This window comes from Phacochoerus africanus, chromosome 4 (genome assembly GCF_016906955.1).
Source record: "Phacochoerus africanus isolate WHEZ1 chromosome 4, ROS_Pafr_v1, whole genome shotgun sequence".
NCBI classification, from domain to species: domain Eukaryota; kingdom Metazoa; phylum Chordata; class Mammalia; order Artiodactyla; family Suidae; genus Phacochoerus; species Phacochoerus africanus.
This window is the reverse complement of record NC_062547.1, coordinates 40,229,954-40,247,724: the sequence shown is the minus strand read 5'-3', so window position 1 is coordinate 40,247,724 and position 17,771 is coordinate 40,229,954. Positions and strand designations below refer to the sequence as shown.

The following is a 17,771-nucleotide window of genomic DNA, read 5'->3' as shown; positions in this document are numbered from 1 at the left end:
TTTTAAATATAAAGTTTTAAATGTTTAATATTTAAAAGTTGTGACTTGAAGGCTTTGTAGAGCGTTTTCCAGGTGGACCGAGTGAGCAGAGGGCACAGCCTGCCCAAAGGTGGGGAAGCATGGAAGTATCTGCTTTGGTTGTGGTAGATGTTTAGGGAGCTTGGGTTTTCTCTGCCACCTGGTACTCTTTGAGCACTAGGGGCTACATATTCTTTGTACAGAAATTATCAGACGAATCTGAGATACAGATGGGAATTATATCTCAGTTCTTTCACTTACGATTTCTTGCAGCTTGGAGGGGATCTGATCAGGAATGTTCTCTTTGATTTCGCCCAGGAAATATCATCGCTGCATCACACATCCACCCTCTTAGGTAGCTCAGGCTGGCTCTTGATTAGTTTATCAGGATTCAAACAGCTGCTTGGAAAGTTTATTTGTCAAGTGGGACAATTGTTGTCTAGGCTGTTAACAGTCCAAGATGAAATAAATACGTGGTTCACTGAGTGAGCTGCTCAGATATCACTGCCTTTTAATGGAAATGAATAGATGGTATCAGGCACATTTTAATTAAAGCAGCACTGCAGTGCAGGAGCGGTTACGTATGAAAAGATCTAATGATAGGTGTCACAGGAAGCTGCTTAAATTACTCATTGTTCAGGGAACTTATTTTAAAGAGTGAAGTGGAGTCAAGATAGGAGGTGCTGTTCTCCAGTTCTTCTCGTTTTGGGTGAAAAAAATAATTCTGCCATTTCCAGGTACATCATCAATTATGCAAATTTGGAAGGCTACAGTAATGGCAGTGACAACACATCATATCCATGAGTTTTCTCCAATGGCTTAAAGGTGGAAATAATATAAAACTCAATGATTACTTCCCCATGACTTTCCAGTTTGTTTTGGTCAGTCAGGCTGGGGGGTGAAGGGAGCCCCTGGGGCCCAGGCAATGCCTTTTGCTGCCACCTGCTGGAAGGAAGAGCTTTTCTTTCTGAAGCACCTCTCAGGCTGTTCATAAACTATATGAATTGAATAATGGAGCTGTGAACAGGGTCCCCAGCCTCCAGTGATCCGGTGAAATCGTGGCTGACTTGGTAGAACAGGCATAGAGTATATTCTTCAAGGATATTGCTTTCGGGGTATTAAGAACCTTTGTAAGAGTCCAGAGGCTGAAATCCGATTAAATGTTTGGGAAATCCTGCCGGTAAACGAGGTCTTGGAGTATTTCTCCAGCACCATGTTCCCCTGCATGAACCAGGGGAAGGCAGCTGCCATCATGGACAATGAGCCGGATTAGATTTGAAGTGAGCCAGATCCAGGGGGATTTGCTTGGGAGCTTAGGCTGGGCCCCTAGAGGTGGATTGTGTGGGCTTTGGACCTGAGCCCTCCCTGGGCAGGGCTGAGGAGTGGCCAGCAGCAGCAGCACCAGCAGCAGTAGGGAGATTAGGGTGGAGGTTCTGCATCTCAGGGCCAGGTCTCAAGTGACTCTGTGACATTGACACACTGCCTTCCAGGTTTTAAAAAATATTTCTTCCCCAGCAGCTTTTGATGCTGCTTAATTCCAGTACCCAGCTTCGGCCATTGGTAGAACAGAGATGGTCAAAGTAGAAAACTAATAGAGTTTCTTTGGAAAGGGCAGGATCTCCATGCTTGGATAAGAAGCAGCAACATTAAAATAAAAAAATTAATTTTTTTAATGGAACTCACATGCTCATACTATATAAGGTTCAGGTGAAGCCATGCACATGCTGCCTTATTAATAGATTTTCTGACTCCTTGGGCAGTGGGCAAAGTGTTATCTTTTACTCACCCTGCTCCTGGCCCCTGGGTATTTTCATCTTGAAGGGGAACACTTAGAGGAAAGAATTCTGAATGTGGAATCCTAATTGGTTTCTCTTGTTCTGTTTTTATGGGCTGTTTTCATAATAAGAACAATAGAGTAATCTTAAAGCCTGGGAAGCCCCATACCCTTGTGGTTTTGTAGGGGTAGGGGTAAATAGAGATTTAACAGACAGATTTCACAAGGCACAGCCAAAGTGAGAAGCCCTTCTAGGTCATCCGATCATGTGTAGGGCTTGGGGAAATGGGAGCCATCTGATTCCAGTGGTGTCGAGGACCAGGAAGCTGGGATGGTCTGGGGAGCTGGTCCTGTGAAAGCCAGGTGCAGCATCCCAGCTAGGAGGGTTTGTGCCCTTATCACTGAAATCTCACGAGGCTGGGTGGTGGGTATTATCACCCCCATTTTATGGATGAGGGAAATGAGACTTGGATAAGTGATTTTTTTTCAAGGGCACAGAGTTAGTAGGCAGAAGAGATAGGACTGAAAGTAGCTCTTATTTTTGTGTTGTTTCTACAGCACTTTCCAGATTGAGGGCGTCATGCTCTCGCATGGAGATGGGGATCCCAGGGCACCATGGGGATGTTCTGTGAGTTCTACAGCATCTGTGCGGACCCCTTTTAGGCTCGTCCAGTTGCAGGGCTCCAAGTCTGGGAGATTCAAGCATCTTAAGGATGACCATTATAGTGGCTCTTTAGTCCCTGCCTTGGTCAGTTACTGCCATGATAATATTGTGTACCAAGCCACCCCAAACTCAAAATGACATTTATTTGGTTCACTTATCTGTCTGTTGGTTTGGTATTGGCTCACCTGGGCCAGGTTTGGCTGGGTGTGGTTCCAAACTCAGGTGGGGTGTCTGCTCCACGTGCCTCAGTCTTGGGCAGTGGCCCAGCAAGGCCCCATTCTTCTCACTGTGATGCAGAGATACAGCAGAATACGACCCACCCCAAGGCACCTCCAAGCCTCTGCTTGTGTAACCTTGCTTACATCCCAAGGACCCAAACAAGTTAGATGGCTGGGCTTAAAGTCAAGGGGTGAGGAGGTTAACTCTCACTCTAATGGGAGGATCTGCAAAGCCACATAGCAAAGGCTGTGGATAGGGAAGGGGTCAAGGTTTGAAGCCAATCAGTCAGTCAACCACATTCCTTTTTAGAAAGTTTCCTTGGCTCAGATACCATCCTGACCTCTCAAGGAATTACCTAGATATGCTTGTTGCCCTGAGACCACTGTACCAAGGGGATGATCATGCATCCACCCGTCATTTAATTAATTGAGTCCTAAATTCAGGGCCTGACGTGTATGAGGTCCTGTGCAAGGCACTGAGGCTACAAGGATGCTTCCTCCATTTGTGTCCAGCTAAGGGCACGTTGCCCAAACCACCTTCCAGCTTCCTGGCCAGAGAAAGACCGACATGGAGGTCCTCCGAGATCACTCTTAATTTCATTTCTGCCAGAGAAGTGTAGAGCACTATAGATCACACTGAAATATTAGTTCCTTTCCTGCCTTTTCAAGGTGATCACAGAACTGCTGGTGTGTGAGCTCACTTGGAGGAAAACATTGCCATTTTCAACAAGAGGCTGGCGAGGCCATGCCTTGAGCTGATGGAGGCCCATTAGCGCTTTGCTTCTTGGCACAGAGTAGGTCCTCCATCAGGTATCAGTCTTTGTGAATTGAGTCTGTATCAAGCAGGTAGGATGGAACCTAAATTGAGATCATGATGTCAGTCAGAACATTTCTCACTCTCCTCCCTACCTTTTTTTTTTTTTGTCTTTTTAGGGCAGCTCCCATGGCATATGGAGGTTCCCAGGCTAGGGGTCCAATCAGAGCTGTAGCCGCTGGCCTATGCCGCAGCCACAGCAATGCAGGATCCAAGCTGCATCTGCCACCTACACCACAGCTCATGGTAACACTGGATCCTTAACACACTAAACAAGGCCAGGGATCAAACCTGTGAACCTGCATCCTCATGAATGCTAGTCAGATTCATTTCCACTGAGCCATGATGGGAACTCCTCTTCCTCTCCTTAAATCCATGCCTTAAAGCCCTCGAATGGTATCCCTCCAATGGTACTCCATCGCTGTTAAAATACTGTGCCTCTCCTGAACATGCTCTTTGTGTCTGGTTTGCATTTACTGTTCTCTAAACCTGGAAGGCCCTCCCCGGAGCCTCCCTCCTAGAATGATTACACCATCACCAGCCCCTATAGTCATTCAGGATTCTGCTCAGAGGAACCTTCCTTGACCACCGTTTTTAAAGCCCCACCGAAGCTGCTTTCTATTTCCTAACTCTGTTTTATTGCCTTCATGGCATTGATTGGCATCTCAAATTATCTTATTGATGTATTTGTTTTTTGCCCTCTCCTCATGCTCTATGCTGCATGCTCAGTGAGGCCATCTCCAGGGCCTCACCTTGCAATGTGTATGTTACAGAGAAAGCACTCTGTCATATCTGTTGAAGAACAACTGAATGAACAAATTGATGACTGACTGGCTGACTGAATGTGTTGTCTTTGGGTGATCTGGTCTCATATCTGGCTGCATTTGGAAGGGAAAAACTTAAACCTTCAGTTCAGAGGACAAAGGGAAGCCTGACAAAACACCAAGAAGACAGCTTTAATTTAACCCTTTGTCCACCTTGGGGATGACAGGCTTCAGGTCCAAAGACCCTACCCTGAGGCACCTTCTGTCTAGATTGTTGCCGCAGCCCCCTATTTCCTAACAAGAAAAGAGTGAGGAAAGGGTAGGGGTGAAGGCAGAAGGACAGATGAAGTTGTTACAGCACCCGATGTCCTGATGAACATGTCCCTGATTTCTCTGGGACAAATGGGGTGCAAGAACTCCAGATCTTGCCTCAGCGACTGCATTACTATCTGACAGAAGTTGACAGCTCTTGCTGATGAAAACATTTCCAGCTGTGCAATCAGAATGCACAATTGAGACACTGAGTGTAGACAGGCACAGCCTTTATGAATGGCTTGAATATAGTCCCTTAGCGTGATCGCCTGCCTTATTAATACATGTAATTGGAAACCACTTTGCCATCATGAGCAAATCATTCTGCAGAACACCCTGTAGATGACAGACAGGCTTAAAGATATGCCTTTTTCAGGCAAGGCAGTGGGGGCTCCAGGCCATGTCTCTCTGCACCAAGCTTCTCTAACAAGAGCTATCATGGTGTCTAACTTTTCAGGAATTCCTTTGAAAGGTACAGCCATCATTCTGGATATTCCCTTTCACGGACAGTCCCTCAGTCACCCATATCCACCAAAGACAGGTTTCCTCTCATTTCCATCCTCTTTATCACAGGTGTTTGTGCCTGATTAATAGTGGTCTGCCTGGAAGTGTTTCCTGGTGAGGGTGGTGTCGGATTTCACCATTAGATCAGTCTCTGAAGCAGGTAGATCAGGGCTTTCGATCCTGTATCCACAGTCCCTAAACCTAAAAGAAGCTCAGAAACCCAAAGTTTCTTCATAACTCATTTGACAGCACAACCTACCCTGAGCTGAACTCCTCTGACCTGAGCTCATATGATGCTATCTATAATCTTTTTTTGGTACTGGTTAGAAGAAGTCATCATACTTTTTGCTCTAGAAATACAGTGTTTGATGATGGAGTGCTGATGCAGACTTTGCTGAGGGTGTTACCTAAAATGTGGTGTATGGGGAGTTCCCGTCGTGGCGCAGTGGTTAACGAATCCGACTAGGAACCATGAGGTTGCGGGTTCGGTCCCTGCCCTTGCTCAGTGGGTTAACGATCCGGCATTGCTGTGAGCTGTGGTGTAGGTTGCAGACGCAGATCAGATTCTGCGTTGCTATGGCTCTGGCGTAGGCCGGGGGCTACAGCTCCGATTCGATCCCTAGCCTGGGAACCTCCATATGCCATGGGAGCGGCCCAAAGAAATAGCAAAAAGACAAAAAAAAAAAAAAGTGGTGTATGGGCCATATCAGCTTTCCAACAAATGATCCATTCTGAGCGCTGAAATATATTTGGCCATGAGGGTTTTGCATAAGGGATTGTCAATTTGAGTTGGGGCAGGGGCACAGAAAAAACAGTACCGGTGGGGTAATGGAGCAAAGAAGTGCCTTCTTTTCCCACCCAGGAAAAGTGTGTCTCCAGGCACTTATCACTGCTTCCTTGTGTTCCCTGCCACCCCTGGCCTCTGTAATTTCTGTTCTTTGTTGCTGAGAGCAAGTCTGCATTTCCTTTTCAGTGGTGGGCTTTGGGATGGACCCTGACCTTCAGATGGACATCATCACTGAACTTGACCTTGTGAACACCACCCTTGGAGTCACTCAGGTGTCCGGATTTCACAATACCAGCAAAGCATTTTTATTTCAAGGTAAAGACACTTTCTCCTTTGGGGGCACAACTTGGGGAGGAGGGCCTATTTGGGACCTGTTCCTCTGGTGTGTATTTGTCTGAGGATCATCTTTGCTGTTTATCTTGTGTTTTCATCAGGAGGAATGTTCCAAAATGCCAAGGGAAGTGTTCTGAGGGTATGAGGGGGAAGTAGGGGGCATGTGATGAAATAGTGGGCTTGACAGTGATGTATTTCCATGGGAATTTTGGGGGGATCTAAAGTGGAATGAATTTGTAATGTCCTTGAAAGCCATTGACCAGCCAAGTTATTTTTACAGGATATTTTCCCCACTATTACCTGTATCTTCATTTGTACCTACACCTATACCTGTTCTTATTCCTATATCTCTCTTTCTCATTTAATGGGTAGACCATGCACACAAAGGCTGTTTTATGGCTTCATTTTCTCAGGGGTAGAGCTTACTTAATTCTGTCCACTATAAACTGAACTTCAATTCATTAATATTTTTTGCAGTTTTATTTTTTTATTACTCAATGAATTTATTACATTTATAGTTGTACAATGATTATCACAATCCAATTTTATAAGATTTCCATCCCACACCCCCAGGGCATCCCCAACCCCCAAACTGTGTCCTTTGGAAACCATAAGTTTTTCAAAGTCTGTGAGTCAGTATCTGTTCTGCAAAGACGTTCATTGTGTCCTTTCTTCAGATTCCACATGTAAGTGATAGCATTTGATGTTGGTATCTCATTGTCTGACTGAGTTCACTTAGCATGATAATTTCTAGCTCCATCAATGTTGCTAAAAATGCTGGTATTTCTTTCCTTTTAATGGTTGAGTAATATTCCATTGTGTATATGTACCACGTCTCCTTGATCCACTCCTCTGTCGACGGGCACTTAGGTTGTTTCCATGTCTTGGCTATTGCAAATAGTGCTGCAATGAACATTGGAGTACGTGTGTCTTTGTGAGACATGGTTTTCTCTGGCTAGATGCCCAGGAGTGGGATTGCTGGATCAAATGGTAGTTCTATTTTTAGTTTTCTGAAGAATCTCCATATTGTTTTCCACAGTGGTTGCACTGATTTACAATCCCACCAATGGTGTAATAGGCTTCCTTTTTCTCCACACCCTCTCTAGCACTTACAGTTTGTAGACGTTTTGATGATGGCCATTCTGGCTGGTGTAAGGTGGTACCTCAGAGTGGTTTTGATTTGCATTTCTGTAATAATGAGTAATGTTGAACATCTTTTCATGTGTTTTTTGGCCATCTGTATGTCTTCTTTGGAGAACTGTCTGTTTAGGTCTTCTGCCCATTTTTTGAGGGGGTTGTTTGTTTAATCCCTTATGGGTCAATTCATTTGCAAATATTTTCTCCCATTCAGTGGGTTATCTTTTTGTTTTGTTTAGGGTTTCCTTTGCTGTGCAGAAACTTTTAAGTTTAAGTCCCATTTGTTTATTTTTGTTTTTATTGTCAATACTCTGATAGGTGGATCTGAGAAGATGTTGCTGTTGTTTATGTTGGAGAGTGTTTGGCCTGTGTTTTCCCCTAAGAGTTTTATAGTATCTGGTATTATATCTAGGTCTTTAATCCATTTGGAGTTTATTTTTGTGTATGGTATTAGGGAGTGTTCTAATTTCATTCTTTTCCATGTGGCTGTCCAGTTTTCCCAGCACCACTTATTGAACAGGCTGTCTTTTCTCCATTGTATATTCTTGCCTCCTTTGTCACAGGTTAGTTGGCTGTAGGTGCGTGGGTTGAATTCTGGGCTTTCTATCCTGTTTCACTGATCTATATTTCTGTCTTTGTGCCAGTACCATACAGTTTTGATGTCTGTTGCTTTGTAGTATAATCTGAAGTCAGGGAGACTGATTCTTCCAGTTCCATTTTTCTTTTTCAGGATGTCTTTGGCTATTCTGGATCTTTAATTCATTAATATTAATTCAACAAGCATCCCTAAAGGTAGGATAGTGTGCTTCTTAAAAGCATAGGCTCTGGAGCCCAACTGCCTGGGATCAAATTCCAGTCCTACCACTTATTCACTTTGTGACTTTGGGCAATGTCTTAGCCTGATTTTTCCCGTGTCCACATCTAAAATAGTAGTATCCACTTCATGGGGCTGTTACAAGGGTGAGAGGAGCTAGTCCATTAACTTGGTTCAAATAGTGCCTGATAACATAGTAAGGCCCCAGAAACTACTACCTGTTATTACAGAACTCCTACTGTGCACCAAGCAACATGCTAATAGTAGGATTATTAGTATGAGTAAGTAAATATAGTGAGGGAAACAGTCATTACCCAAGTAATTATTGACCTCCCATTGCTATACTTACCATAGAGGTGGGGCATAGGTTGCCAAATAGGAATATACAAGGAGATATGATTTAATGGGGGTAGGAGAGATGGTGGTGGTCAGAGAAAGTCTACCCTGAAAAAGTAATATGTCAGCAGAAACTTGAAAAATGAATAGAAAGCCTGGTGTAGGAAGGGGTGGGGTTTAGAGCATTCTGGGCAGAGAAAATATTGGGTATGAAGGCCTTAGGACAGAAAAGAATAGAAAGGCCTTGAGCATGGCTGAAAGGTGATGAGTGCCTGGAGAGGTAGACAGGGGCTAGGCCACATTTGGCCCTGTAGGCAGAACTAATATTTAGCTGATAGCCACAGGTTTGGGTGTTCTGATGCTTTGTGGCCAGTGTCCATTCTGATAGGTGGGAGGCCCTGTACTTGTTAACAAATGCAAATGTTATCCTGGGAGTTCCTGTTGTGGCTCAGCAGTTAATGAATCTGACGAGCATCCGTGAGGACGCAGGTTCAATTCCTGGCCTTGCTCAGTGGGTTAAGGATCTGGCGTTGCCATGAGCTGTGGTGTAGGTTGCAGACCTGAGGCTTGGATTCTGGATTGCTGTGGCTATGGTGTAGGCTGGCAGGTACAGCTTGGATTAAACCTCTAGCCTTAGAATCTCCATATGCTGTGGGTGTGGCCCTAAACAAACAAACAAACAAAAAACAAATGTTACCCTGGCCCATAGGCCACTTTGGTTTTGTACTTTACACTCAGAGCAGTGCGAGCCTGAGTGTAAAGTACAAATGAGGTTGAAGTGGGTGTGAGGAGGTTGAAGCACGGGAGTGGCCTGATCAGATACCATAGTAAGGGAGCCTGGATATTCCTCAGTGAAAATGCCTGGCAGAATTCTTTTAACTTAGCCTTTTCGGAAGATAACAAAAGGATTATTTTAGAATGAATGAACCGACATTATGGGATAAGATATATATTTCCTGCGCAGAGAACTTAAGCCTTGTTAATGATATACAGCAAATCTACAGACACTGTGTAATGACATATAACAAGACTGCAGATATGTTAATTTCCACGTACTGTTACTAAGAAGTTGGTGAAGCATGTAAACTGGGCACGGTTAAGAGAATGCAGACTGGATTAGTTTTCTCTTTGCATTGTGCAAGGCTGTCTAGCTACTGTTGAGAGGCCATCCCATTTTTTTTTTTTTTAAATTTTTAGGGTTGTACCCGCAGCATATGGAAGTTCTCAGGTTAGGGGTTGAATCAGAGCTGAAGCTGCTGGCCTACACCACAGCCACAGCAATGCCAGATCTGAGCCATATCTGTGATCTACACCGAAGCTCATGGCAATGGTGGATCCTTAACTCACCAAGCGAGGCCAGGGATTGAACCCATGTCCTCATGAATACTAGTCAGATTCTTAACCCACTGAGCCACAACAGGAACTCTGCAGCAGTCCCATTCTTGATTAGAGGAGTACTGCTGATACTTTGTCAACAGAGTTGCTGTGAAAGTCTGACTTGTCTGTAAGGTTCATGAAAGCAGAAGACTTACCTGTTTAAATACCTCTACATCCCTAGGGCCAAGTGTTATGCATGGCGTACAGTAGATGATGAATAGACACCTTGAATTGAATTAGAATGCTCTCCATCCAGTGTTCTCTAGGAAAGGCTGATTGCCTGCTTTAAGTGTTGTTCATTCACTCATTTGTTTATTCCATAGTCATGGGCTTCCTGGGCTAGATTTCTGCTCTCTAATTTGTGTGTTCTCTGCTTTAGCAGTTGCCTCTAGGATATCTACCAGGCTCCAGCAAGAGGGAGAGATTTTCAGGTTCTTTGGTGGGAAGAGTAACTTTATTTTGGGAGTTAACTGAAGAGGGTTTTCCCTTATAAGGGCCCTTGTGATTATATTACCTCTTAACCCCCCTATTGCAGGATCTATAATTCAGTCATATCTGCAAAAGGTAACATATTTCATGGATTTTGGCAATTAGGACATGGACATTTTAGGGGAACCATTTTCCTACTTACCACAAAGTCTGCCCTCTGGCCCTCGAAGATTCATTTCCATGATACAAGCAAAATATATTCATTCCAATATCTCCAAAAAGTCTCAACCCATTACAACATCAACTTAAAGACTAGAATCTTATCTCATCAGTTGAAAAATTCCCAGAATTCCCATCACGGCTCAGAGGTAACCAACCCAACTAGTATCCATGAGGAAGCAGGTTCCATCCCTGGCCTCGCTCAGTGGATTGGGGATCTGGCCTTGCTGTGAGCTGTGGTGTAGGTCACAGATGTGGCATGGGTCCTGCGTGGCTGTGGCTGTGGCTGTGGCCAGCAGCTGTACGTCCACTTCTACCCCTAGTCTGGGAACTTCCATGTGCCAGAGGGGGGTGGCCCTAAAAAGACCAAAACAAAACAAAACAACCCCCCCCAAAAAAACCCTAAAAACAAACAAACACCCCAGGAACATTCTGAATCTCACTATGTAAGTAATCTAAATCAAGTGTTACTGAGACTATTACCCATTTTGGAGCAGAATTACTCTTATCTGCGGATCTGTGAAACTAGAAAACAAATAATCTGCTTCCAAAATATAATAGTAGGACAGGCATAGAATGTCAGTTATAGAAATTCTTGTTAAAAAGGAAAAGTGGAAAGATTAAAAAGGTCACCAGTCCCAAGAAAATCTGAAATCCAGAATGGCAAATGCCGCTGGGTTTCAGGGCTTGAGGATAATCCTTTGCGGTCCTCGGCTCTCCTTTCTGGGCTTGTGGCTCAGTCTCTGAAACATTCTTTTTCATGAAAAGTAGCATGTGTGTGTAGTTGAATAGTTTTGTCTGCCTGTTTCTTGCCTATAGACTTTTGGGAGTCAATCAGCCTTCTTCTTATTTTTAAAAACTTTTTATGTTTTTGCTTCTTAGGGCTGCACCCTTGACATATGGAGGTTCTTAGGCTAGGGATCCAATTAGAACTGCATGTGCGACCTACCCCCAGCTCACGGTGACCACACCAGATCCCCAATCCACTAAGCAAGGCCAGGAATTGAACCCTCATCCCCATGGACTCCAGTTGGGTTTGTTAACTGCTGAGCCACGAAGGGAACTCCTTAATCATCCTTTTTTCATCTTCTTTCTGTCCCCTCTAGTCCAAGTGGGCAGTGTTTCTGCTGGTGTAACATTCTTAAGAACCTGGAGGGTCTCTTGTACATTAGACAAAGGGCTTCTTTACAGATCTTTCCTAGATAATCCTGTCTTATGACTTCCGTGGGATGACTGAAGGGATTCATGAATCACACCCCTGATCTCTTCAAAGGACCCTTTGTGCGATTGGATATTCTGACTTTTTTGATCCTTCAGCGGCACTGAAAAAAGGTGGTTCACCCATGGGTGTGGCTTTCTCCCAGATTCTTAACCTGAATCTCCTAATTTTATTGTCTTTTGCAATCTGGAGAGGCTGGGAATTTTCCATATAACCAGCCCTGGTTTCTTTTTTCATAACAACTCTTCCCTCAATCTCTCTCCTCTCACTTTTTTTTTTTTTTTTTGGCTGTACCTGTAGCATGCAGAAGTTCCTAGGAGTTCCCGTAGTGGCGCAGTGGTTGACGAATCTGACTAGGAACCGTGAGGTTGCAGGTTCGATCCCTGGCCTTGCTCAGTGGGTTAAGGATCTGACGTTGCCGTGAGCTGTGGTGTAGGTTGTAGACGAGGCTCGGATCCCACGTTGCTGTGGCTCTGGCGTAGGCCAGTGGCTACAGCTCCTATTGGACCCCTAGCCTGGGAACCTCCACATGCTATGGGAGTGGCCTTAGAAAAGGCAAAAAGACAAAAAAAAAAAAAAAAAAAAAGAAGTTCCTAGACCAGGGACTGAACCCAAGCCACAGCAGTGACAATGTCAAGTCCTTAACCACTAGAAACAACAAAGAGAAACCAGGCTGCACTAGAACACTTTGCTTGGAAATCAAAAGTCAAAAGCAGAGCTGTATTCCTTCTAGAGCCTAGAGCCTATAGGGTATTGCTTTTGCCTAAAATAAAAAGCAGTTTATTGCTTTTTCCTGCTTCTAGAGACTGTTACATTCTTTGTCTTGCAGCCACAGCACTTCAACCTCTGCTTTTGTTGCCACACTTCCTTCTCTGTTTCTGTCATGTTTTCTTCTCTGATAGTGATGCTTCTGCTCCCTTTTTTCCTTATAAGGACCCTTGTGGGCCCAAGGGCCCCCCTGAATGATATAGGATAATTTCCTCATCTTAAGATCCATAACTCAGTCACATCTGCAAAGTCTCTTTTGCTGTGTGAAGTAACATATTTATAAGATTTGGGGATTAAGATGCAGACATCTTTTGGGGGTAGGGAATATCATTTGATCTCCCATAGAACGGCTACCCACTGTAGGGCAGAAATATGAACAGTATAATATTTCCAGTATATTCCAAATATGTCCTCCTTTCTAGTGCAATAGAAATATGAGTGAGGGGAGTTCCCGTCGTGGCGCAGTGGTTAACGAATCCGACTAGGAACCCTGAGGTTGTGGGTTCGATCCCTGCCCTTGCTCAGTGGGTTAACGATCCGGTGTTGCCGTGAGCTATGGTGTAGGTCGCAGACGTGACTCGGATCCCGTGTTGCTGTGACTCTGGTGTAGGCCAGTGGCTACAGCTCTGATTTGACCCCTAGCCTGGGAACCTCCATATGCCGCGGGAGCGGCTCAAGAAATGGCAAAAAGACAAAAAAAAAAAAAAAGAAAAAAAGAAAAAAAAGAAATATGAGTGAGCCATATCTGTACTTTTATTTTTTGTAATAGCCATATTAAACACATAAAAAGAAGCAGGTGAAATTAATTTTAATTATAGATTTTATTTAATCCACTGTTCAAAAAATATTGCAATTCAACATATTGTCAATATGCAAAATTATTAATAAGGCATTTTATATTTTTTTCAAGGTCTTCAAAATCTTATCTATGTTTTATAGCTACAGTTATAGTTACAGTATGGAGTAGATTCCCACGGAGTTATTCCATACCTAACTTTTTTTTTTGTCTTTTGTCTTTTTAGGGCCACACCCATGGCATATGGAGGTTCCCAGGCTAGGGGTCTAAATGGAACTGTTGCTGCCAACCTATGCCAGAGCCACAGCAATGCCAGATCTGAACCGCGTCTGTGACCTACACCACAGCTCACAGCAATGCCAGATCCTTAACCTACTGGGCAAGGCCAGGGATCGAATCTGCAACCTCATGGTTTCTAGTTGGATTCATTTCCACTGTGCCATGTTGGGAACTCCGCATATCTAGCTTTAAGTATCATTATAAATTTTTTTAAAGTATCAGTATTAAATTTTTTTAATTTTAAATTTTACAATAGATTTTTAAATTTTTAACAGTTTTGTTAAAGTATAATTACCTTATAATAAACTGTGCATATTCAAAATGTACAGTTTTGTGGTTTTTATGTGTGAGTACACCAGTGAAACCATCATCACAATCAAGATAATGAATGCACCTCTCACACCAAAAGTTTTCTCTTTTTAAAAATAATTCCTCCTTCTTGTATTCCCCAGCTTTCATCCACAGGCAATTACTGATCAGCTTTCTGCTACTATACAGTATTTTGCATTTTCTAAAAATTTTATGTCGATAGAATCATAGAGTACCTATTTTTTTTTTTTTGGGAATCTGGATTCTTTCTCCTATCATAGTTATTTTAAGATTTATCATGTAATAACATGTAAAGTGTTTTTCTTGTACACGGTATATTGTTGGGTCTTACTTTTTTTAAACCAATATGCTAATCTCTGTTCATCAAGGTATTTAGACCATTTATATTAATGTGGTTATTGTTATGGTCCTATTTAAATGTATGTTTTTGATAGTTTTTTCTACCTAGCTCTTCCTTGTTTTCTTTTTTGCTCATTTTGGCTTCTTTTACATTAATTGAAAAATTTTTTTATTAATTGAATTTTATTTTTTTAGTTACTCAGTGAATTTCATTACATTTATAGTTGTACAATGATCATCGTAGCCCAATTTTATAACATTTCCATCCCAATCCCCCAGCCCATCCCCTGAGCCCCAATCTATCTCATTTGGAAACCATAAGTTTTTCAAAGTCTGTGGTTCAGTATCTGTTCTGCAAAGAAGTTCATTGTATCCTTTTTTTAGATTCCACATGTAAGTGATAGCATATGATATTGGTGTCTCACTGTCTGACTAACTTCACTTAGCATGGTAATTTCTAGGTCCATCCATGTTGCTGCAAATGCCATTGTTTCTTTCCTTGTAATGGCTTAGTAATATTCCATTGTGTATATGTACCACGTCTCCTTTATCCACTCCTCTGTCAATGGGCACTTAGGTTGTTTCCATGTCTTGGCTATTGCAAATAGTGCTGCAATGAACATTGGAGTACATGTGTCTTTTCGAGTCATGGTTTTCTCTGGCTAGATGCCCAGGAGTGGGATTGGTGGGTCAAATGATAATTCTATCTTTAGTTTTCTGGGGAATCTCCACACTGTTTTCTAAAGTGGTTGCCCCAGTTTACATTTCCACCAACAGTGTAATAGGGTTCCCTTTTCTCTACACCCTCTCCTGCATTTATTGTTTGTAAACTTTTTGATGATGACCATTCTGGCCGGTGTAAGGTGGTACCTCAGAATGGTTTTGATTTGCATTTCTCTAATGAGTGATGTTGAACATCTTTTCATATGTTTTTTTGCCATCTGTATGTCTTCTTTGGAGAATTGTCTGTTTAGATCTTCTGCCCATTTTTTGATGGGCTTGTTTTATTTTTTTTTTTGGTATTGAGCTGCAGGATGTGTTTATAAATTTTAGAGATTAATCCCTTGTCAGTCAATTCATTTGCAAATATTTTCTTCCATTCTGTGACCTGTCTCTTAGTTTTGTTTAGGGTTTCATTTGCTGTGCAGACAATTTTAAGTTTAATTAGATCCCATTTGTTTATTTTTGTTTTTATTGTCATTACTCTAGGTGGCGGATCTGAGAAGATATTGTTGTGGTTTATGTCAGAGAGTGTTTGGCCTATGTTTTCCTCTAAGAATTTTGTAGCATCTGGTCTTATATCCAGGTCTTTAATCCATTTTGAGTTTGTTTTTGTTTACGGTATTAGGAAGTGTTCTAATTTCATTCTTTTACATGTAGCAGTCCAGTTTCCCCAGTACCACTTATTGAAGGGACTGTCTTTTCTCCATTGTATATTCTTGCCTCCTTTGTTAGATTAGTTGACTGTAGGTGTGTGGGTTTTATTTTGGGCTCTCTGTCTTGTTCCACTAATCTATATTTCTGTTTTTGTGCCAGTACCATACAGTTTTGATGACTGTGGATTTGTAGTATAATCTGAAGTCAGGGAGACTGATTCTTCTAGTTCCATTTTTTCTTTCTCAGGACGGCTTTTGCTATTCTAGGTCTTTTATGCTTCCATACAAACTTTAAAATATTTTGTTCTAGTTGAATGAAAAATGTCCTTGGTAATTTGATAGGGATTCCATTGAATCTGTAGATTGCCTTGGGTATTATAGTCATTTTGATAATATTGATTCTTCCAGTCAGTCCAAGATCTTCCCATCTGTTTGTGTCATCTTTGATTTCTTTCATCAGCATCTTATAGTTTTCAGAGTACATGTCTTTTGTCTCTTTAGGTAGGTTTATTCCTAAGTATTTTATTTTTTTTGGTGTGATAGTAAATGGGATTGCTTCCCTAATTTCTTTTTCTGATCTTTTGTTGTTAGTATATAGAAATGCAGTCAACTTCTGTGTATTAATTTTGTATCCTGCAACTTTGCCAAATTCATTGATGAGCTCTAAGTTTTCTGGAAGCATCTTTAGGATTTTGTAGGTATAGTATCATGTCATCTGCAAATAGTGATAGTTTTACTTCTTCCTTTCCAATTTGGGTTCCTTTTATTTCCTTATCTTCTCTGATTGCTGTGGCTAGGACTTCCAAAATTATGTTGAATTGTAGTGGCGCATGTGTTCCTGATCTCAGTGGGAATTCTTTCAGCTTTTCACCATTAAGAATGATGTTAGCTCTGGGTTTGTCATATATGGCCTTTATTATGTTGAGGTAGGTTCTATCTATGCCCACTTTCTGGAGGGTTTCTATCAGAAATTGGTGTTGGATTTTGTCAGAGGCTTTTTCTGCATCTATTGAGAGGATTGTGGCTTTTATTCTTCAGTTTGTTAATGTGGTGTATCACCCTGATTGATTTGTAGATATTGAAGAATTTGCATCCCTGGGATAAATCCCTGTTTCATTATTTTAGAGGTTATCTTAATGTTTATAGTATACATCTTTAAATGATGACAATGTACTCTCAGGTGATACAACTTTATTATAAGAATATTGCAGAGTTCCTGTTGTGGCTCAGCTGGTTATGAACCTGACTAGTATCCATGAGGATGTAGGTTCAATCCCTGGTTCTGCTAAGTGGGTTAAGGATCCAGTATTGCTGTGAGCTGTGGTGTTGGTCACAGTCATTGCTTGGATCCTGAGTTGCTGTGGCAGTGGCAAAGGCCAGCAGCTGCAGCTCTAATTCTGTCCCGAGGCTGAGGACTTCCATATGCCACAGGTGTGGCCTTAAAAAAAACAAAAAGAATATTTCAATACTGTACTTCTCCCCCCGACACTGTACAATTGTTGTCATGTATTTTACTATTACTAATGTTATGTCCATACCACTTTGTTCTTACTTTTATTTTGTCATTTATCTTTGAAACATTTATTTCTTTGAAATAAGAAAATCAATCACATATTTATTTAAGTAGTTACTGTTTCCTGTGTTCTTTGGTTTCTTGTGTGGAATCATATTTCCATCTGGTGTCATTTTTTTTCCTGCCTGGATGGCTTCTTTCAACATTTCTTACAGTGTAGTTCTGTTGGTCATGAATTCTTTCAAATTTTGTGTGTCTGAAAAAAATCATTTTTGAAAAATATTTTTGCTGGGTATAGAATCCTAGGTTAATAGTTTTATTTCTTTTAGTACTTGAAAGGTGTTGATCCATTGTCTTCTCACTTGCATTGTTTCCAACAAGAAATCTTTTGTCATCCTATCTTTGTTCTTCTGTAGGTAAGGTAACTTTCATCACTGACTTTAAACAATTTGATTGTGATATACCTTGGTCTGGTTTTCCTCATGTTTCTTATATGTGGGATCTATTGAAATTGGTCACATTTTGAAAAAATTTGGCCATTATCTTCAAATATTTTTTTCTCTTCCTTTCTCTCCTTTAAAGGCTCCAATTATGTGTCTATTAAGCTGCTTAAAGTAGTTACATAGCTCACTGATACTCCGCTCATTTCAA

General features: G+C 41.8%; 1 protein-coding gene across 2 annotated transcripts in view; it reads left to right on the top strand.

The window, feature by feature from the left end:
• Positions 1-17,771, top strand: part of NELL1 (neural EGFL like 1) — a 936,230-nt gene that overhangs the window by 2,381 nt on the left and 916,078 nt on the right. For both annotated transcript variants that reach the window (XM_047776133.1, XM_047776134.1), the window contains exon 2: positions 6,042-6,170. In XM_047776133.1, coding sequence (XP_047632089.1) covers positions 6,042-6,170 — 129 coding nt within the window. The remainder of the gene's footprint in view (positions 1-6,041; positions 6,171-17,771) is intronic.